We start from the raw sequence: 23,768 nt of genomic DNA on the forward strand, positions 1-23,768 counted from the left end.
CTGAGAAAATTGTCACTAGTAAACATAAATTTCTAGAAATTTAGGAAATTTTAAGAAAGTTCTTTAGATTTATGACAAATAATACAGAATGGAAAATTTGATCCATACAAAGGAAAGAAGAGCCCTGGAAATAAATGTAAGAAAGGAAATAAAAAAAAAATGAAGGACAAAGAGAAGAAATAAAAAATAAATATGAAGATGGTAGGCTTAAACTCCACCATATTGATAATTATATTAAATGTCAATATGATAATTCTCTACTTTAAAAGCAAAGATTGTCAAAATGAATTTTAAAAAGTGACTCAACTATAAATTATCCTTAGGAAATTCACTTAATCATAAAGAAATAGATAAATTAATAGTAAAAGAATAAAAAATAACAAGACAGAAATGGCTGTATCAATATCACTTCAGAGCAAAGAATACTGTCAAGGATAGGGATATTTCATAATGATAACAGCCTCGATCAATTAATTAAGAACATAATAATCCTAAATGTATATGGGCCTAATAAGAGAACTTAAAAACACATAAAGTTGGACAGCTACACGTAAAAGAATAAAAGAACATTCTCTAACACCATATACAAAAATAAACTCAAAATGGATTGAAGACCTAAATGTGAGACTGGATACTATAAAACTCCTAGAGGAAAATGTAGGCAGAGTGTTCTTTGACATAAATTGCAAAAATATTTTTTTGGGTCCATCTCCTAGAGTAATGGAAATAAAAACAAAAATAAACACAAAAGACATAAATAAACTTAAAAGGCTTTGTATAGCAAAGGAAACTGAAAAAACAAAACAAAAAGACAATCTACAGACTAGGAGAAAAATCTGTGCATATGATGCTACTGACAAGGGATTAATCTCCAAAATATACGAACAGCTCATACAACTTAATATCAAAAAAAAAAATCCAATCAAAAAAATAGGCAGAAGATCTAAACAGACATTTCTCCAAAGAAGACATACATACAGATGGCCAACAGGCATATGAAAAGATGCTCAGTATCACTAATTATTAGAGAAATGCAAATTAAAACTACAATGAGCTATCACTTCACCCCAGTCAGAGTGGCCATCATTAAAGTCTACAAATAATAAACGCTGGAGAGAATGTGGAGAAAAAGGAACCCTCCTACAGGGAGGAGTGTAAATTGGTTCAGCCACTATGGTGAATAGTAGCTATATGACACTCCTAGGCATATATCTGGAGAAAATTTGAATTTGAAAAGATACGTGCATCCCAATATTCATAGCAGCACTATTTACAACAGTCAAGACATGGAAGCAACCTAAACGTCCATTGACAGATGAATGAATAAAGAGGATGTGGTACATATATATGGTGGAATATTACTCAGCCATAAAAAAGAATGAAATAATGCAATTTGCGGGAACATGGATGGACAAAGAGATTATCATATTCAGTGAAATAAGTCAGATAAGGACAAATATATGATATCACTTATATGTGGAATACAAAATAATGGTACAAATAAATTTACTTAGAAAACAGAAATAGACTCACAGATGCAGAAAACAAACTTGTGGTTACCAAAGGGGGTAGTGGGCAGAGGGGTGGAAATAAATTATGGGTATGGGATTAACATATACGTATTACTATATATAAAACAGATAAACAACAAGAACCTACTGTATAGCCCAGGGAACTATATTCAATTTCTCGTGATAACCTATAATGGAAAAGAATCTGAGAACACACACACATACACACAAAACCTAATCTTTGCTGTACATCTGAAATTAACACAATATTGTAAATTCAGTATATTTCAATTTTAAAAAAATGGTTTAAAAACATATGAAGCAAAAAACTGAGGGAACTCAAAGGAAAAACAGACAAATCTATTATTATAGCTGATTATTTTAATCTTCCTCTCATAGTAAGTGACAGAACACAAAGATAGAAAATCAGTAAGAATAATATGACTAAGTAACACTATCAACCAACTTGACCTAGAGAGCCCCATTTCTCATGGAATATTCACCAAGACAGATGCTGAGACATAAAAAAACGTAACAATAAATTTAAAAGGATTGAAATTTAAAGAATTAAATTAAAAATCAGTAACCAAAAATTTTGGAAAATATCTAAATATTTATAAATTAAGCAACATATTTCTTAATAACATATGGTTCACAGAAGAAAATACAAGAAGAATTAGAAACTATTTGGAACTGGATGATAATGAAAACAAAATTTGTGGCATGCAGTTAAGGCAGTGCTTAGTTGAAAACATAAAAATTTTAAATGCTTACATTAGAAAAGAAGACGAAAATCAATGATGGAAGCATCTACCTGAAGAAGCCATAAAAAATCACGTAAACCAAAGTAATAAATATAATAGCAAAAATCAATGAACTACAAAATGGAAGAGTAATCAGAAAATCAATGAAACCAATGATGGTTCTTTAAAAAGATCAATAAAATTAATAAACCTCTAGCTAGACTAAGAAAGGAAAAAACCCCCACAAATTACCTATATCTGGATTGAAAGTGAGGCATATCTTACAAGCATTAAAAATATTATATGAGAATATCATGCATGATTTGTGCTAATAATTCTGAACTTAGATGAAGTGGATACATTTCTTTTAAAAATGAGGATGAGAGAGAAGAAGGTACAATCAGAAACAAATATGACAAAATGTCAAAATCCGTTAAATTGGGTTGGTAGGTATCTGGGTATAATGATATTTTTTGCATGCTTGAAACGCCTCCTAACCAAAGTTATAAATTAATTGAGGAAAGATTATTTCTCAGGCTCATTCAATCAACAAATGTCTACTTATCATCGACTATGTGGTAGGCATTGGAACGGGGTCCTGGGGCTACAGTAACCAATCAGACAGGCAGGTCTCTGTCCTAACGGAGAGCAGTTTGGTTTGGCGGGGAGAAGAACAAGGAAAGAAACAAGATACATATAGATAAGCCAGGGGAAGTGAATTCCAAAGAGAGAGCTGTAAAGGCGGGAACCCCAAAGCCAGAAAGAGCTAGAAAGGCTAGAACACTGTGAAGAAGAAAGCCGTCTGAGATGAGGTGGAAGAGGTTAGCATTACTTTAAATGCAATAGGATGTCTTTGGAAGTTTTAAGCAGAGGAGCTGGTTTTAAGGCACTTTGGCCACTGTAGAGAAAATGGATCATCAGAAGGGAAGGCCGGAAGCTCGCCCTTCGGGGAGAAATGAGGGTGGCTGGCGTCCGGTAGGGTGGCGGCAGTGGGGACAGAGAGAGGTGGGATCATTTACCATCTGTCACCTACGGCTTGAGCTGTGTGTTTAAAGACTTGAGTTTGTCTTTTTTTCCTACCAACAAGCATCCAGGCAGAAAGAGCCACCCTGTATCCCACTCTCAGTCGCCACCATGGGTAAGAGCAGCGGCTTCAAGTTTCTTGCTCAGGTAGGTCCTCTGTCACAGTCATCCTCAGGGGGTGGTCTAATTAATCTTGATGCCACTGCGTGGATAACTACGACTACTCCTTCATGCTGGCAAGCTGCTTGGCACTGCATTCAGGGCCAGACACAAGCCTACCATTGCTAGACCAGCTCGGGCCACGCCTGGTAACAGGTATTTTATTAGCCGGGATCCAGTCAGGAAATCAGAAACACGACAGTGATTTTAAAAACAATTTAATGTAAGAAAGAATCAGACGGGTATGGGAGGACTAAAAAGGCAAAAGAGAAACAATGAAGTTTTATTTTTTTTAAAAAAAAGGTAGTAACTAAGACATTATCTATCGCTGTCAGAGCTGAAGAAACAGCGAAGAGGCTGAAATGATGAGGACCTAGCAGGCTGCTGGGGGGTCCTGGGAAGCCGGAGCCCAGACTCGGGAATCTGTGGCTGATGTCTGAGGGGTCCGGGGTGAGAAGCATGGCAAAAGAGATGGGTGGGTTTGAGTCTGAGACACAAGAGTTTAATGACCAACACACGCTGCTTTGACTACAGTCACGTCATGAAACAACTTCATTCATTCATTCTTTTCTTTTCTTTTTTTTTTTTTTTTTTGCCACCTTGCAGCATATGGAATTCCTGGGCCAGGGATAAGATTCAAGCCACAGTTTCAACCTACACCACAGCTGCAGCAACTCTGGATCCTTAATCCACTGTGTCAGGCTGGATCTCGAACCTGTGTCTAAGTGCTGCAGAGACATTGCTGATTCCAGGGCACCACAGAGGAAACTCCAATTTCATTTATTCTTGACATGCATTTTCATATAAATGCTTTCCTTATCACCAGAGCCACCTTTAGAGACATTAACTCTAATTTCCAGTGCGTGTCATTTTCACATCCATTAAAGTTGTCTGGAAAACTGGACTTTGTAAATTCCAGGCTTGGTACTGACACTAGAAATTTTTACCTAAAGCCACTTGGTAGCTATTTGTCTAATGTTATACAACGTGAGTTTTGGGTTTTTTCCATTCAATCTGATATAGATTTGTAATCTCTAAGGTAACCACTTATTGGATTGCTTTTAAAATGATTTTTAAAGGCTTGCTTACAGTAACAGCCAATATTTGCAACTATGAGTTTATAACATCAGGCAGACGAAGGGCATCTACGTAAAATTTCCTTCCTCATTTTTTGCCAATTTCATCAGGTGACCTCTGTAAGCATCAAAATCTCACACTGATTGAGGCTGCTTCAGGCTCAACACTCTTTTCGTGTTCAAAATAAAGTAACTGAGAACATGTTTGAGAGACTTCGTTAGGGAACTAATTCTTGAAGGAAAGCCTCATTTTTTATTAAGTCTCCTAAAGCAGTGCTGCTTAAATTGTCTTTGGTAAGGGACCACTTAACATTTTTTTTTCCAATCTGTTGCAAACTGATACTTTGTAAAACAGTAAAAATGAATTACTAGAAAAATGAAATAAAAAAAAAAGGCATTCAAGATAAAAGCTGCAATTTTGTGTTACTAGTTCAACCAACAGGAAATTACACTGCAATAAATATTACCAAAGTAAACATAAGGAAAAAGAAAAGTATGAATATTGTACAGGTTGTTTGTTCATTGAAAGTATGCATGTAGGCAACTAATATACTCACTGTAGGCTCACTATTAGGCTTGTAACTTTTTTTCATTATAAGGAAAAAAGTGAATCTCCATATTAAATATACATAGGCACCCTTTGAACGAACACAGTGTATATAAATGCTTAACTTTTTTTTTGTTTTGTTTTGCTTTTTAGGGTTACACCTGCAGCACATGGAGGTTCCCAGGCTAGGGGTCGAAATGGAGCTCTAGCTGCCAGCCTACACCACAGCCACAGCAATGCAGGATCCGAGCGTGTCTGCGACCTACACCACAGCTCACAGCAGCGCCTGATCCTGAACCCACTGAGCGAGGACAGGGATCAAACCCGCGTCCTCATGGATACTAGTTGTTTGTTACCACTGAGCCAAGATGGAAACACCTTTTTATGTTTTATTTTAATAACAATAGGAAGGAAACAAGTCTCCCAGAAAGGAATGGAATAAGAGATTTTTAGAGGAATTTCCACAAGCTCAGTTTGTTCATTTAAAAATTATATCTACACTACAGCTCATGGCAATGCCGGATCCTTAACCCACTGAGCAAGGCCAGGGATCGAACCTGCAACCTCACGGTTCCTAGTTGGATTCGTTTCCACTGCACTACAATGGGAACCTGAGCTGTGGTGTAGGTTGCAGATGTGGCTCGGATCTGGCGTTGCTGTGGCTGTGGTGCAGGCCGGCAGCTACAGCTCCGATTAGAACCCCTAGCCTGGGAACCTCCATATGCTGTGGGTGCGGCCCTAAAAACAATAAATAAATAAATAAAAATAAAATGGAGAAAGTGCTACTCTACTTTCAGAGTCCTTCAACGGAAGTCAGTTCCAACAATGTATCCTGTAAGTTATGGCTAAATTTAAGTTATCTTTTGATGAAAGAAATGGAGTCTAGATCCATGAATTTTTTAGGCACCGATCGTCTTTTGATTGAAAATAAAATTTAAAATGCCTTATCAAACTTTAAGGTGTTTTGTGATAGCTTTTCACAGATGTGCAGAGTCGAGTTCATCACCTGCATCACTGATAATTGTTAAATTATGGAACATGTGTCATGATAATCTGTAGAAACCCTGCTCTCCCAAGCTCCTAGTTTAGTTTTTGCCCTTTGATCTTATCTGCTGTTGGAAAAACACGTTGCATTTCTTCTTTGTATGGAAGTACTCAAATCATCAAAAACAGTGCAGAGAGTAGATACCTAAGCAATCCTGCTTGTCCAATTCATATCTTCAACAAGCCGGGACCAAAGTGCCTTCTGATTTTATGGAAACATTTAGGGTTGTTCTGTAAATCAAATATTCTGGAACACTTGTCCTCTTGATTATCATCACACCTCAGCATGCAGTCACAGCTGTTCATGATCTGCTTCCAGAGTATCACGTAACAAAAGAGAATAATCCAGAAGTCAACACACCAGCCTTTACCTAACTCATGATTCTCCGTACGGCACTAAGTCCCCGGTTTAGTTCCACCACCGTTTCTTCTCGTGGCAGGACTTTCTCATGGGAGAGACAGTCCCTCGATTTACATTTGGGTGCAGCCCCTTAATCAGGGCGACCTCCTCGGGATGTTTCCTGCACCATCGGAACTCGCTTCTACACAAAGTGAAGGCTCCAGTCCACACGTGCTGGCTATCTCATCCTTCAGATGTACAGTTCCGACTTAGCTGTTGGTCAGCAACGAAACGGAAAAAAAAAATTCTTCCTTTCTATCACCATCGTGTGCAAATATGAGGAATACGAGTGAAATTATTGTGCTACAATGAAAAAATATGTCGCTGGAGTTCCTCTTGTGGGGCAGCAGAAACAAATCCGACTAGTATCCATGAGGATTTGGGATGGATCCCTGGCCTCGATCAGTGGGTCAGGGATCCTGAGTTGCTGTGGCTGTGGTGTAGGCTGGCAGCTGTAGCTCCAATTCAACCCCTAGCCTGGGAACTTCCATATGCCACGGGTGTTTTTTTTTTTTTTTTCTGGCTTCAGTTGCTTTATGAGTTTGTCTTTTGTTCCATGAGCTGGTTCCTGAATATGCTGAACTGTGGGGGCCCTGGAATTAGTGCTTGAGCTAGGAGTCACCTAACACTTCTAAGCAAATACCTTTGAAACGATCTTTCGCTGTGGACTCACCAACTGTATATGGATTTTAGTCTTGGCAAGCTGAAATGCTACTTAGGAAGAAGGCTGTAAAGCCCTAATGTTTCTATGTGAAATACTGAACATCTGTTTCAAGCAGCCTTTTAATCCAATGGTCTTTCTTTCAAAATATTCTCGTGGTTTTGAACTTAATTTTTTTTGGGGGGGGGGGTAGGTAATGCCATTAAAGAAACACTTTATTTCTGTGTCATTGTGGATACTGCTACCCTTTACGTTCTGGGAGTTCCATTGCTTCTCTACAAATCACTAAGCATTATGCTTTCAGGAGGCCAACAGCAACGGCAGCTGTAAACTGCACCCAGTATGTGAGAGATCACGGTTTCAAGGAAAACCAATATGTACCCTTAGGTCTTTGTTTCTTCAGAATCACCTCTACTTCCACCATTTAGTTTATACTGTTGCCACATTCAGAAAAGACAAGAATTTTGGGAGTTCCCGCTGTGGTGCAATGGGTTCAGAACCTGACTGAGGTGGCTTGGTTTGCTGCAGAAGGGCAGGTTTTATTTCCTGGCCCAGCACAGCAGGTCAAAGGATCCAGTGTTGTGTAGGTTGCAGCTGTGGCTTGGATTCAGTCCCTGGCTTGGGAACTTTCATATGCCACAAGTGCAGCCTTTCAAAAAAGAAGAGAAAAGAAATGTGTTTTTTCACAAACAAAGAAACTCCCGTGAGGCTTGTTTTACCTTCTTGTAACTTGAGGGTGAAAATAACTCCCATAAACTTTATTTCCTAATGAACTGAGAATGTTAAAAAACAAAATGAAAATGTTTGATTAAAAATGAAAACTGGAGTTCCCATCGTGGCGCAGCGCAAACAAATCCGACTAGGAACCAAGAGGTTGCGGGTATCCCTGGACTTGCTCAGTGGGTTAAGGATCCAGCGTTGCCGTGAGCTGTGGTGTAGGTCGCAGATGCAGCTCGCCTCTGGCATTGCTGTGGCCATGGTGTAGACCAGCAGCCGTAGCTCCAATTCAACACTTAGCCTAGGAACTTCCATATGCCTTCGGTGAGGCCCTAAAAAGCAAAAACAAAAACAAAAATAAAAGAAAGAAGGGAAAAAGAAAGAAAGAAGGAAAACTCATATATAAGTTATAGAAATAAATGCTTACATTGTCACAGATTTTTATACCCTTTCAGAGTATAGCTGACAAACAATCATAATCTGTCACCTGCAGGTATATCACGTGGTCTTACTGCACACGATCATTACACAACTTGCATCACACATGACTCTTGCCAGAACTGAAGTGGTCTATACCCCGTTCAGTAAGATGAGTCTGCCGTTGTGAAAATGGCCATCACACAATTTCAAGCTGCTACAAAAGCTTCTAATGCTGGCTCTCAATGTCTACACCTAACTCGTCATGGACCAGCAACAACCTGCCAACCACGTTTTGAATAGCACTGTCACAGGTATTCTGGATGCCAAACCAGTGGGATTGGCTGATGAATTGCATGAGGGGAGGCAAGCGAAGGGAAGGTATGGTTCAAGGAAGATCCTTGAACCATTTCTGCTTGAGTCAGTGGGTGGAGGGTGATGCCACTTGCTGACACACAAGTGGGAAACACCTGCATCCTCATGGCTGCTAGTCTGGTTCGTTACCACTGAGCCACAGCGGAACTCTCCCGATGCTTACTTATGAGGTGCATCTCTATGCAATGCTCTGTGTAGAACTGCGAACCACAGATGAGGATGTAGTCCTGGCTTATGCTCACTGTGCAATATTTAAAGTGACTTCACACTTATGATGGAGCATGACAGTGTGAGAAAAAAGAATGTGTACTTGTATGTGTAACTGGGTCACCATGCTGTACAGTAGAAAAAAAAATTGTATTGGGGAAATAACAATAAAAAAAAATTTTAATAAAGTGACCCCAAGCCAGCGATGCACATCAGAAACACCTACCCAAAGCATTTCCCTCCTTTACTCAACTCCTCTCCTCTGCCCACCTCTGCATGTTGGAGAGCTCCGGCTTTGCTCCTTGCTTTCTTCTCTATGCATGTTTTCTCCCTACGTGATCATGTGCAGAGTTGGAACTTCTAAATGCTGGCAATTTCCAGAGTTACACCTTCAGACCACATGGCTTCCTAAGACCCAGCCCCATCTGTACTTACCACCTCTACCTGGTGACTCATATGCCAAACTTCACATCTGGCATTGCTGTGGCTGTGGTGTAGGCTGGCGGCTGTAGCTCCCATTGGACCCCTAGCCTGGGAACCTCCATATGCTGCAGGTGCAGCCCTAAAAAGACCAAAAATAAATAAATAAATAAATAAGCATTGGATGAATGAATGAAAGACACAAGAGCCATGAATATTAGTGCATCTATTATCCTGGCACTGAAATTTTGTGGCACTTTTCATTTTATAAAAGACCTAATGATTATCTATGTGAGGAACTTCTTCAAATAAACAGCAGTACCTTCGATGAACAGAGCTCTTAACTGTCTTTGCACCGTGGACCCTTGTGGCAGTTTGATAAAGACTCTAATTTCAAATGCATAAAATGAAACCAATTATATTGAAATAGATACAAGAGCATTAAAAAACAAATTAGCAATAAGGTATTATAGGTGCGTCTTTATTAACACATTAAATAACAAGGTCTGGTAGCAGGACGAATAACTAGTGGTGGGGAAAGAAAAGGAGGGTTCGAGGGAAAGAGCATCCAGTGTGATTCCAAAGCAGGGAAGACAGTGAACAAATGCAAGACAGCCACAATCACTTATTTTTTTGTTTTGTTTTGTTTTCAGGGCTGTACCCACAGCATGTGGAGGTTCCCAGGCCAGGGGTCCAGTCGGAGCTACAGCCGCCGGCCTGCATCACAGCCACAGCAACGCAGGATCCGAGCCAAGTCTGCGACCTACACCACAGCTCACAGCAACAACAGGCAGATCCTTAACCCACTGATTGAGGCCAGGGATCGAACCCACAACGTCATGGTTCCTCGTTGGATTCATTTCTGCTGCGCCACGACGGGAACTCTCACTTATATTCTGACACAAAAATATCTATGACTTATGTTGGTGACCGAGTCACAGATACTGCTAAAATGATTGTGCTTTGTTGGCAACATTTCTAGTTTAAAAAAGATGCTCAATATCCACCAGAGGTCTACGTTCAGAAATCTCAGAAGAAGAATCTCTGGATGAAAAGGTCCCCTTTCCCTTGTACCCTCACTCCTACATCCAGGTTAGATTCTATTTTAAAAATACATCTTTTTTTTTTTTTTTACAAGAACAATTATATAGTTGACCAAATAGTACAACCTTTTTGGAAAGCCATTTGCAGTATCCACTACATTTAAAATATGCAAGCCCTTTGGCGCAGCAATTCCACTTCTAATAATGCACCTAGGATAGCCCCACACATGAACAGATAAATATGTACATGGATGATGAGAGCTGACACATTCACAGCATCTGTTCATTCAACAACTAACTATTGTGAGCCTACTGAGCGCCAGGCACACTTCCTGCTCTCATCGAGTTGTAGGGACAGATAATAAAATAAAAAGTAACCTCTATTGTAAAGTACATTAGTTGGTGATAAGTACTACAGAGGAGGATGGAGAAAGCTGAGAAGTGTGTTCTTTATAAATACCATGGGCAGGGAGTTCCTGGCATAGCGGAAACAAATCTGACTAGGAACCATGAGGTTTCCGGTTTGATCCCTGGCCTCGCTCAGTGGGTTAAGGATCTGGTGTTGCTGTGACCTGTGGTGTAGGTTGTAGACACAGCTCAGATCCCATGTTGCTGTGGCGGTGGTATAGGCTCGCAGCTGTAGCTCCGATGGGACCCCTAGCCTGGGAACCTCCATATGCCATGGGTATGGTCCTAAAAAGACATAAAAATAAATAAATAAATACCATGGGCAGGGATGACTTCTCAGCAAAGGGGACAGCTGAATACTTGAATGTGTTTGGAAGCAGGTTCACATGTATCTAGGGGAAGAGCATTGCTGACAGAAGGCAAAGCATGTGCAAAGGCCCTGAGACAGGGATGCCTGTTATAGTTGAAGAAGAGTGAGGAGGCAAGCGGGGCTAGGGCAGTACGAGCAAAGGGGAGAGTTAGGGTGAGTTTGGGTAGGGAGACAGTGGATCATTGAAGGCCTTGATGACCAGTGTAAGGATCCTGGTTTTCATGCAAGTGAGACAAGAATCCATGGGGGGCTGGGAGCAAACAAGTGGCCTGCCCTGCCGCACATGTGAAATGGATCTTTTGCATTAAGAACACACTCGAGATCAGACTGTTGGGCAAAGGCAGAAGCGTGGAGCTAGGCTGGGAGGCTGAGTTGATGGTGGGGGCTTGGACGGGGTGCAGGAGTGGAGTTGCTGAGAGGTGCTGACACAGTGGAGGTCAGGCAGAGGTAAAAAGAAAGGGGCTTGGGATGCCTGCAGGGGTTTTGGCATCTGCAACACTAAGGGTGGGGCTACTGGGGCTTAAGGTGGGAAAAGCACCACAAACGGTGGTGTGGGTGGCAGATGGGGCTCAGATCTGGCGTTGCCATGACTGTGGTGCAGGCCGGCAGCGACAGCTCCAATTTGACCCCTGGCCTGGGAACTTCCATATGCTGCAGCTGTGGCCTTAAAAATCAAAATTAAAAAAAGAAAAAGATGGGCAAACTTTATGAGAAGCAGGTTTGAGGGAAGAAGATCAGTTTGGTTTTGAATGTGGAGATGGCTCGCACACACCCAGAGAGAGAGTTAGATACAGAAAAATAGCAGAAAAGCTAGAAGCAATTGAAATGTCACTAATAGGGGCTAAGTAAATTATAGCAGTTACAAAGAAAGTGATATAATCATATTATTATGAAAATTCATATGTAACATATGAAAAAGCAAGATGCAGAATAGTATGTAGCATTTTAATAATATTATATTTATACACAATCCATGTTTGTAAGCATGTGTATGCATATGTTATACACTTAGAACAAATCTAGATAAATACACACCATACAGCTAATAATATTTACCTGGGGAATGGGGTTGGCAGAGGGGAGAATGAGGGAAACACATTTTACTTTATTTCTGTATTATTAGAACTTTCAAATGAAGAATATGTATTATATATGTATATGTATGTGTGTGTATGTATATATATATGTGTGTGTGTGTGTTTATATATATATATTAACTAACAAGGATTGCAAAGTTTTAAAAAGTGTTTTAAATGATGCTTGGTTCATATGTAAGCAAACACTCTCAAACCCAGGTACCTCTTGTTATTCTTTGAAATGAGGTAGGAACTCTGATTGCAGCTCTTGGCTGGGGCAGCAAGAATCTGAGATATGGGGTGGATGGTGGTGGGAGGTAAAAGAGTGAGGAAAGGGGAAGAGAGGAAATAAGGCGAGGGACAAGAACCCTCAAGCTGGGACAATACTGAATCTCTAGACATGTTTTTGTTTGGCTGGCACAGTGTTTTTCAATTTTCTTTTTTTGGCCACTCCTGTGGCATGCAGAAGAAGTTCCCTGGCCAGGGATTGCACCCACACCACAGTTGTAAACCAAGACACAGCAGTGTCAATGCCAGATCCTTAACCTGCTGAGCCACCAGGAAACGCCTCCATTTTTTAAACATGGATGCCTTTAGGCAACTTGGGAGCTCTCCAGTTTGCCACAAGCCCCACCACTCCCTATGATATCCCACCCAGCCTGAGGCATACATTTGTAGCTTTTACATTCCTGTACCAACATGCATTGGTTCTTACTCTGGGTTAGGCACCATATTCAGTTCTGCCTTGTGCTCTTTGGGGCACGTGTGTAGGGCCAGAAAATTAAGAGCATTCAAAATGTTCCCCATGAGAATGTAAACTGGTACAGCCACTATGGAGAACAGTTTGGAGATACCTTAGAAATCTATACATAGAACTTCCATATGACCCTGCAATCCCACTCTTGGGCATCTATCTGGACAAAGCTCTACTTAAAAGAGACACATGCACCCGCATGTTCATTGCAGCACTATTCACAATAGCCAGGACATGGAAACAACCCAAATGTCCATCGACAGAGGATTGGATTCGGAAGATGTGGTATATATACACAATGGAATACTACTCAGTCATAAAAAAGAATGACATAATGCCATTTGCAGCAACATGGATGGAACTAGAGAATCTCATACTGAGTGAAATGAGCCAGAAAGACAAAGACAAATACCATATGATATCACTTATAACTGGAATCTAATATCCAGCACAAATGAACATCTCCTCAGAAAAGAAAATCATGGACTTGGAGAAGAGACTTGTGGTTGCCTGATGGGAGGGGGAGGGAGTGGGAGGGATGGGGAGCTTGGGCTTATCAGACACAACTTAGAATAGATTTACAAGGAGATCCTGCTGAATAGCATTGAGAACTACGTCTAGATACTCATGTTGCAACAGAAGAAAGGGTGGGGGAAAAACTGTAATTGTAATGTATACATGTAAGGATAACCTGACCCCCTTGCTGTACAGTGGGAAAATAAAAAAAAAAAACAAAAAAACAAAATGTTCCCCACGAAATCTGCATATGTCTCATCTATCTCCATCTTAGCCATATTCATTTTCTTGGACATGTCAATAAGAATTAAAGTGCTCGGAGTTCCCGTCATGGCGCAGTGGTTAACGAATCCGACTAGGAACCGTGAGGTTGCAGGTTCGGTCCCTGCCCTTGCTCAGTGGGTTAACGATCTGGCGTTGCCGTGAGCTGCGGTGTAGGTTGCAGATGCAGCTCGGATCCCCCGTTGCTGCGGCTTAGGCATAGGCCGGTGGCTACAGCTCCGATTCGACCCCTAGCCTGGGAACCTCCATATGCCTCGGGAGCGGCCCAAGAAATAGCAAAAAAAAAAGACAAAAAAAAAAAAAAAAAAAGTGCTCATAATATCACTGCTTTCAGTTCATACTTATGTTGTTAAAACCCCAAACTGTACAAATCAGCAGGCAATGGACCTCTATGTTCTGAGTTAATTTTGACGATTTCTTCTTTTCCTGGACTGGTAAGAGTTTTCTTCTGCTTAAGTATAGAGCAGCACAAAGATACCATAACCCAAGTCATTACTGAAATGACTGCAACAGGAACAGAGGGAATCATAACAATATGAAAACATGACTATGCAAAGTAGGTAAACACATTCTGAAGGTGGGAAAAAGAAACCATGGCAGGGAAAGGCCAAATAAAGAAAAAAATAAACGCAGCACCTCTCACATTAAATGATATCCATTCTAAGATGATTTTAAGTGGCTATTAACATAATTATTTGTGCAGTGAATGATACAGGAATAAACAAATAAATGCTCTACATGTAGCTTCCTTTATCTCAATGAAAAGACAGCCCTAAATAGTTCTCTGTGGAATTCTTTTTTCAAGGTAGGTTTCAAGATCTAATCATGGCCCCTAGGCTGATGTCTGGCCCTGGAGTTCTAGGGATGGCGCTCAGACAAACTTTACGATGAGACCTGGAAGGGAAAAAGCCGTAATATTTCATCACATGTCTCTAGTGGGGAAAAATTTTTTTGAAAATGTTCTATTTCAAATAATCATGAAACATACATTGCCTTTTAGGATGTGTTTCACAGAACAGCAGAAATCATTTAGTCTCGGAGAACCCAGTGTGGCTTAATTATTTACTTTTTTCTTTTCTAGATTCTCTGCCAAGAACTACAGAGTGAAATGAAATGACAATGTGAGAGACAGCTGCCAAGTAATCTCTTTGTTGTACTTCTAATAAGATAGCGACATCCTTTCTGTTGCTAACGTATAGCCATATTCTGAAATAAGCTATTATAGCTTTTTCCCCTCCGTGGACCCCCCCTTGCAATAAATAATACATCATTTATAATTGGAAACTCCAAAAAAAGTTTACTCCTTCTTGCTTTTAAACTTTTAAAGACTTGAGTACCTTGCTTGAATTTGAACCTGCCACTTGATTTGCATACATAATTTGATATTGATGAAATACACCTTCACAGGTCAGTGCTGAGAACTTAATGAATACGAAGGCAACCAGCCCAGGGCAGAAATCCGAGGAAGACAATGCTGAAGGGACGGCGACTCGGAGAGTTGGCCAGAGAAGCAGGAAGAGTCCGGATGTCAAGGGCATAGACCACGCCCAGAAGGTGAGCTCACTAGTGTCCAATGCTGCAGAGAAGGACTAAAGCACCCATTGGCTTTAGCCAATAAGGTGATTGTTGAACCTGGTCAGAGTGGTTTCAGTGGAGTTACTGGGGCAGAAATAAGACTGGAGGAGATGTGGATATGAGAGGCTGAGGGGGGACGGCAGCCTAAATGCAGAACATTAGACAGAGGAGATAACTGATGCCATTAGGTCCCCAGGAAGGAGAGAGGCAGAATCCAAACTGATGGAGGAACAATCCACCAGAGCCTGGAGGGGGCTGTGGAAATAGCCCCTTCCCCTCTGTGCCCGGGGGAGGAGGCATGGCGCAGGTTAGGGTTAGGGGTGGCAAAAGTTAGCCATTACCCTTCATCCTCACTGTCATCAGTGTACAGTAAAACTGCAGAGGGGCGCAGGGAGAAAAAGACAGTGTGGCTTTGCAGACTTCTGTTTTCTTAGAGAAATGGGACGTGAGGCTCTATACTGAGAATGACACAGAGGAGGTAGGTCAAGAGCCTAAGAAAAGTGGTGAAGATTTGAAAATGCTCCCGGGGGAACTGTGAAAGAGCGGTCTGGGAGAAGACGGATGGATCTGCTGGTCCAGAGATCCAGCTGGGGTGTGTATACTGCTCATTCTTCACACTGCAGGCACTCAGCGAGCTGAGTGGGAAGCAGGAGGATGGAGAGTCGGGTTCCCCGATGGGGGTGGTGGAAGGACAAAGGGGCTAGGAAGCTGAGGGCCTTGCCAAGAGTATGATGGACCAGAGGGCCAGATCGCACAGGGACAGGGAGTCTCCCAAGAGGCCCACAGTCTGAGAAAAACATAGAGAAGAGAAGGGACCAATGGTCTTGATGGAGATGCAGATCAGGTGTAATGGGACCTGCATCAGATCCAGGCCAGAGGGTCCCTGCCCTGGGCCCTGCACTTTAGAGGGCTCTGCTCTGGCCCTTCTTTGGTTGCACCCCTCCCCGCAGGAGTCTGCAGGAGCAACGAGATATGTCCACCCCTACATCCTCCGTCCTCCATCTTTTATTTTTAATTTAAACACATTTTTTTTTTTGTCTTTTTAGGGTGGCACCCATGGCACATGGAGGTTCCCAGGCTAGGGGTCTAATTGGAGCTGTAGCTGCCGGCTTCTGCCACAGCCACTGCAACTCGGGGTCTGAGCCCAGTCTGCGACCTACACCACAGCTCACGGCAACGCCGGATCATTTAACCCACTGAGCAAGGCCAGGGATCAAACCTGCAACCTCACGATGCCAGTCAGATTCGTTTCTGCTGAGCTGCCATGGGAACTCTCCATCTTCCACCTTTGAGAGTGCATTTCAGGTTCCTGGGAGCCTACAGTCCCTACCCAAACTGCCCCAAGCCCACTTTCAGTGCCTATGCAGGCCTCTTCCTGAGAGTCCACCCAAAGGGTGGCTATTTGTAGGACACGTGGATTAAGGTGGGATGTGAAGGCTGGGTGTCCACACAAGTGCGTGAGAGGCTCCTTGTCAGGCAGAGCAGAGCCAGAAACAGAGGCTAACTCTCCCCTGTGCCAGGGGTGTCCCATGAGGGTCTCTCAGGAACTGATGGGTTCTAAATCACAGTTCTGTCTTTCAGGTGTGATTAAAGTGCAGCTCCGATTCGACGACTACTCTGGGAACTTCCATATGCTGAAGGTGTGGCCCTAAAGAAAAAAAAAAGAAAAAGAAAAAAAAAGGCAAATAAAGTGTATTTGTCAAAGTAGAAAGATTGAACATATTGTGTATAACAGTTGACCTTGATCTATAATTTTCATATATATATACACACACAGAGAGAGAGAGAGAGAGGGAGAGAGAGAGAGGGAGGCATACAGCACATGGGCTTCCACATGCCCTGCAAACATCCAGGGTGTGCCCTAAGGAGAGATTCAGCTGGGTAAGAGGTTGGAGTAGGGATTGCTAGACTTCTGAGTCAACATGGCAAGGTAATTATGTGCTGACAATTCTCAGTCCACTGCAACATATAGAATTAACAGAGAAAAAAAAATTTTTTTAAATCGCATAAGCATCTACTTGCATACCCCCCTAATCCATTCCATGCTTTGCTCTGTGCCCCTCTGGACCACATTACCTAGGCTCCCTTGCTGGTGCCTTCCAGCTGGATTTGGCCAACAGAATTTACCAGCAAGAAATGGGAAAGAGGAGGAGAGAGCATGGGGCATTTCTTTCCTGCTCCCTCTCTGCCTCCGTTCTTCCTTCTGGTAGTGGCTACTGCCCTCCAAACTCAGATTCTACCCTCCTCCACTGCTCCAGCTCTCCCTGGGCTCCAATAATAACCTCCCGTTCCTTGCCCCTTCGGGACTGGCGGTGGTGACAACTGCCTAGCCTCTGGAACCTCAGATGACCTTGTTAGATTCCTTATTCCTGCCCATACTTCTAGAAAGAGTTCCTTCATTACAATCTCTTGAATTTCAGTATCTGAGTGATACTCTATTTTCTGCTGGGGCTTCTACTGATTGAAACCATTTTCAAAGACAAAATAGGGAAGGCTCTGACTCGAAAAGGATCATAAGCTCACAGGGGTTAAGTGATGACTAAGACTCTGTGACCATTGTTGAGAATGGGGTGGGGGCAGGTACCAAGAAGACTGGAGGGGCCTGAGGTTTCTCTATCTGCAAAGAGAAAGGGGCTGAATGTGCCCCCACAAATGGGGAGAGAGAGGTGAGATCAGTTCCATTTTTCCAGGCAGGGTCAAGACCCCAAATCACTTGTGGCTAGAAATGAAGATAAGACCCCTATCCTTGACTAGCATCTGGGTCTGCATTGCTTGTGGGCACAGAATTTTTTACTTCCCTGCAGTAGGATTCCCAAGTCACGCTTCTTCTTTTTTTTTTTTTTTTTTTTTCGTCTTTTTGTCCTTTTTAGGGCCACACCCATGGCATATGGAGGTTCCCAGGCTAGGGGTCTAATCGGAGCTACAGCTGCTGGCCTACACCATAGCCACAGCAATGCCAGATCTGAGCCACGTCTGCGACCTACACCACAGCTCATGGCAATGCCAGATCCTTAACCCACAGAGCAAGGCCAGAGATAGAACCCGCAACCTCATGGTTCCTAGTCAGATTCATTTCCGCTGTGCCATGAAGGGAACTCCCCAAGTCATGCTTAATTGATGACTTGTTTCAGAGCTAAGGTACTCATGGGTCTGGGGTTAAGAAAACCTCAGAACCGCACCTCACAGAGAATCCCTGCAGAGCAAATCCATTGGGGAAATAAGCTCTCAAGAAAAGAAAATTGCAAAATATGCAAGGATATGCAGCATGATTAAATGCAATCTAATAAATGAGACAATTCACATCTGAGGAAATAGTTAAAATAGAACACTCTGAGAAAGATTTTAAAAATCCTCAAAGTCATCTTAGTGGCAGGATTAAGAGCCATCAAACAAGACTGTCAAATCAGAAGATTGTAAAATAAGAAAAGGTAAACATGAAAAGAAACCAACTGAAAATCTTGGAATAAAAAATTTTAAATTAGTGAGTTTGATACAGCTTAAGAGAGAGTTCATGAACTGGAAGGCAAAACTAAGAAAATTTCCCAGGATGCAACAGAGAGAGATAAAAAAGGTAGAAGGAAAAAATTGAAAGAGAAATTAGGGAAATAGATGGAAAGGGGAAAAATTAAGGAGAAGCTGTAAGGGAAAGCACTGACACTAAAAGAAGTTTCCGAAGGAGAGGAAAAATAGAAGAGAAAAAATATTTAATGCTCCAAATACCAGATTAAGGGAGAAAAACATGATCACTTCACACATGTGGGGAAAAAAAAAAATTCAAGGAAGTCCAACATCTATTTACAATGAAAAAATTGAGCAGATATCAAATATAAAAGTTTTTTTTTTCCCTTTCACCAAAACCCTATAGCAGTATCACACTAAATGGTGAGACTTAGGGGCATTTTTTTTGTTTTTGTTTTAAGGGCTGCTCCCTCACCATATGGAAGTTCCCAGGCTGGGGGTTGACTCAGAGCTGTAGCTTCTGGCCTACGCCACAGCCAGAGCAACTCGGGATCCAAGTTGTATATGTCACCTACACCACAGCTCACAGCAACACCAGGTCCTTAACTCACCGGGCAAAGTCAGGGATTGAACCTGCATCCTCATGGATACTGGTCGGGTTCACTTCTGCTGAGCCACGAACTCTGTGGAGCATTTCCATAAAAAGCTAGAAATACCACATGGATGCCCACTACCAGCCCTATCACCCAATATTGTATCAGGGTTCCTGACTTAGGGGAACCAGATTTGAATGCAAGATCTTAGCGAAGGTGCATTTCCTGGTAATGGTCCAGACGTTACCAGGACCCAAACAGTGGTCCTACTAAGTGAGCAGTCAGCTAGAGTAATGCAGATAAAGGTCACTGAAACTAAAAAAGGGTAGGAACTGAAACTCTAAAGTTCTAGGTAGCACCTGGGATGATGTCAGGGCGTTGAGTCTGGGAAGAGGCTCCATGTGATGCAGTGACCTGGAGCTCGGTGCATGACGGGACTATGGACATAGAGGGCAAATCAGTCGGTCCATCAGTCGATCAAAAGAGATGGTCTACCTCAGGCAGGAAAGGTTGGTCTCCTAAGGGCATTGTGCTTCGGAAGCAGTGTTCCTTTAGGAGACCAGCTGGGCAGATCTCTTGAGGAAGAGCTGAATGTCAGCTAAAGCAGGAAAGCAGGAGTTCCCATCATGGCTCAGCAGAAACAAATCTGACTAGTATCCATAAGGACGGAGGTTTGATCCCTGGCCTCGCTCAGTGGGTTAAGGATCTGGTATTGCCATAAACTGTGGTGGAGGTGGCAGATGCGGCTCAGATCTGGCATTGCTGTGGCTGTGGTATAGGCCAGCGGCTAGAGCTCCAACTCAACCCCTAGTCTGGGAACCTCCATATGCCATGGGTATAGCCCTAAAAAGACAAAAAAAAAAAAAAAAAAAAAAAAAAAGGCAGGAAGGCAGATGCAATGTTCCACCACCAAGTTAAGGATGTAGGTAAGTTCCTTTACAAAGGAAATAAAGTTCCAGGGATGTCCTTGAAAAGTCTGAGTGAGAGGAAGAGTGGAGGCTAAGTCAGAAAAAAAAAAAGAGTTTCAAGAATAGACATGAGGGGTTCCCCTTGTGGCTCAGTGCTAACAAACTCAACTGGTATCCGTGAGGACACAGGTTCAATCCCTGGCCTGGCTCAGTGGGTTGGGGATCCCACATTGCTGTGGCTGTGGTGTAGGCTGGGAGCTACAGCTTCAATTCAACCTTTAGTCCGGGAACTTCCATATGCCTCGGGTGGGGCCGTAAAAAGAAGAAGAAGAAAAAGAAAGAATAGGCATGAGACAAGAAAGAGCTGGTGGGGCTGGGAGCCCGACTGGAGCAGGTGACAAGGAAGACAAAGCTCTTGCCATTCGTCTGACCCAGCCTGGATACTGACAGGAGACACTACTATATGTGCGAAGAAACAGAACACACACACAAAAAAAAGAAAAGAAACAGAACACACTTGCCTCTTGGGGGTTACAATGGGGAGAAGTAAGAAAATAAATGCTGCCCTCCAGACCAGATCCCCTAAGTATGAACCGCGGATTGCTCACTTGGCAGTGCCCTTGGGCTACACTGAAGTCCACACGTACACATAGTCAACACAGGGATATTTGCATTTACCAATGTTAGAAATCTAGAGAAATTAGGATACGTCATTAAAGTATGGACACCACAGTCTTAAACACAATATTTATTTATGAGAGGGCTAGACTTGGAATCTACAAGTATTTTTTTAATATTCATATTTTTTCTTTTGACAGTCACACCTAGGGCATATGGAAGTTTGCAGGCTAGGGGGTCAAAACGGAGCTGTGGCTGCTGGCCAACACCAGATCCAAGCCACACATGCGACCTACGCTGCAGCTTGGGCCAATGCCAGATCCTTAATCCACTGAGCAAGGCTTGGGATAGAACCCTTATCCTCACAGACAATATGTCAGGTTTTCCACCTGCTGAGACACCATGGGAACTCCCAGAATCTCTAAGTATTTAGTAGAAGTATTGAGTGGCTTAACCTTTATTGAAACTACTGAGATATTTTGTTTTACAATGTCATGAAGAAACTATTTCAGAATTAACCTCAAGAGAAATAGATGTTGGAGACCACCGTCTCTGTAGATCACTTAGCTTAGCTGTCCCCCAAAAGCAACTGTCTCCATTACATCTGACTCATCATTTCCCCTGATGCAGAACACGGCAGGTGCAAATCTTAGGTCGCATCCCTTTCAATAAGGAACAAGGATCAAAACAAGCGAGGATTGGCATCTGTTAGCCGATGAATCTGGACTGTTAATTATGTAAGACAAATCCACTGAATTCAAGAAAACAGTACTCATTCATCCATTTTTCTTTTTCAAAATGGTAAAGTACTACATTTAATTTGTGGTTCTCTGCATTTTAAACAGGCAACTCAATGAAGCAATAAATGTGTTCATAATGAATAGATTTGTCTACACAGGGAACTCTTAATGGCAAGAGCATAACTGAAGATTTAACCTGGTGAACATAAAAGTAAACAGCAGAACACATGGGAATAATTTGAATTGGCCAGAAAATGATGTTTTGGTTAAAAAAAAAAAGAGAAAAAAAAGAATCACTCTTGTTGAGGGTAATGTTTAGGTTGTGATATAAATGCACGATTGCGTCAAAAGATAAGACTGGTGTAATTAAACAGCCAATATCGACAATAAGATACAGCTGTCTATCCCGCCTGTGTGCTCATGTAACTGTTAGGCCTGGTCACTCTGGTGAGCCCCTCTGGCCATCCAGTCTCCCCCATCTTCTTCCTCACTCTGCTCTGTGTTGTTGTTGTTTTCCTTGCCTTTAATCCAAACTCCCACTGCTCTCCTCTTTTTTTTGCCATTTCTAGGGCCGCTCCCGTGGCATATGGAGGTTCCCAGGCTAGGGATCTAATCGGAGCTACAGCTGCTGGCCTACGCCAGAGCCACAGCAATGCCAGATCCGAGCCATATCTGCAACTCGCACCACAGCTCACAGCAACGTCGGATCGTTAACCCACTGAGCAAGGCCAGGGATCGAACCGGCAACCTCATGGTTCCTAGTCAGGTTCGTTAACGACTGAGCCACAACGGGAACTCCTGCTCTCCTCCTCTTAAACCTTTCCACTGAGCACCGTGGAACTTCCATTTCTAATTAAACTATCTTACATCCTAACTTCTTCAGCTAATGCTCCCTCTACCCAATGCCTTAATTGAAACTTGGTTTTCTACTGGCGACACAGCTTCCCTCCACCTGTACTCTAAATCCTCTTCCCTCCTGACTTTTCTGGAAGCTCACCCTGGATTTTCCCCTTCGCTCATGTATTCTCAACCTTCTCTCTCTCCAGGCGTCATCCCACAGAGTTACAATGATCTCAAATCTCAACATCTTTCCTTCTCTCTCTTTCTCTCCATCTGCCCCACCCCGCACCTTTTTCTATCTGCCCCCAACCCTCTCCCCTCTTTTCTTTCTCATTCTGAAAGTTATTGGTGTCTACGGCTCCACTGACATTGTTCTGGATTCAGTCAATGACTCAACAACTACCTCCTGTTGCTAAATCTAGAAGACTCTCTTTCTCACTTCACCGACTTCTTGGTAACATGGGTCATCACTGACCCCCTCCTTCTTCCTCTGTCCCCTTGGTCTCAATGATTCTGTTAATGCTCTAGGATTCTGTTAATTCTCTAGGCACTTTCCCCAGCATCTTTGCAACACTGTCCTTTCTTTGTAAATGTTGCACTCAATGTTGGAGTAAATAAATGTTGGCATGTCCCATGGTTTTCTCTTGGATAGGCTGCCCTTCTTTGTTTAAAAAGCGCCTCTGCAAGATCTCCCTCGTCTTGTGGCATCAGTTACCGTTCATAAGCTACTAACTCTTAAATCTGTGTTTCTGGTCCAGATCGTCATCCTCAGCCTCAGCCCCACATACCCAGATGCTGGCCGTCTTCTCTTGGATAGCTCCGGGCTGGCTCAAATGGATTTCATCCTCCCCCTTTGTACGACCTGTACCTCCTGTGTTCCCTCTGTCAGGGAACGTTCTCTTACTCCCAGGTGAAACCTAAATTCAGTCTTTTCAAAAATATTATTTTTTATTGAAATATAGTTGATTTACAATGTTGTGGTACTTTCAGGTGGACGCCAAAGTGATTCCCTCTCTCACGGAGAGAGAGAGAGAGGGAGTTATTTCTCTTTCAGATTCTTTTCTGTTAGAGGTTATAATAAGATATCGAATATAGTTCCCTCTGCTATACAGTAGGACTTGCTGTTTCTCTATTGTATATATAATGTGTGTGTGTCTGTGTATCTGTTTATCCCAACTCCTTATTCCCGCCCCCCACCCTTTCCCCTTTGGTAACCATAAGTTTCTTTTCTGTGTCACAGTGAGTCTATTTCTGTTTTGTGTCAATAGGTTCATCTGTCTATCACT

General features: G+C 42.4%; 1 protein-coding gene across 15 annotated transcripts in view; it reads right to left on the minus strand.

The window, feature by feature from the left end:
• Window positions 1–23,768, minus strand: part of EFCAB11 (EF-hand calcium binding domain 11) — a 191,886-nt gene that overhangs the window by 67,408 nt on the left and 100,710 nt on the right. Inside the window, exon 6 of one of the 15 annotated variants that reach the window (XM_005666384.4) lies at window positions 12,054–14,643. Within the exon in view, the coding sequence (XP_005666441.1) occupies window positions 14,562–14,643 (82 nt within the window). The 3' untranslated portion in view covers window positions 12,054–14,561. 15 annotated transcript variants of the gene reach the window in all.

The sequence above is a fragment of the Sus scrofa genome, chromosome 7 (genome assembly GCF_054392235.1).
Source record: "Sus scrofa isolate SSC_HxYL_T2T_F1_AM1 chromosome 7, Sscrofa_HxYL_maternal_Yorkshire_Landrace_v2.0, whole genome shotgun sequence".
NCBI lineage: Eukaryota > Metazoa > Chordata > Mammalia > Artiodactyla > Suidae > Sus > Sus scrofa.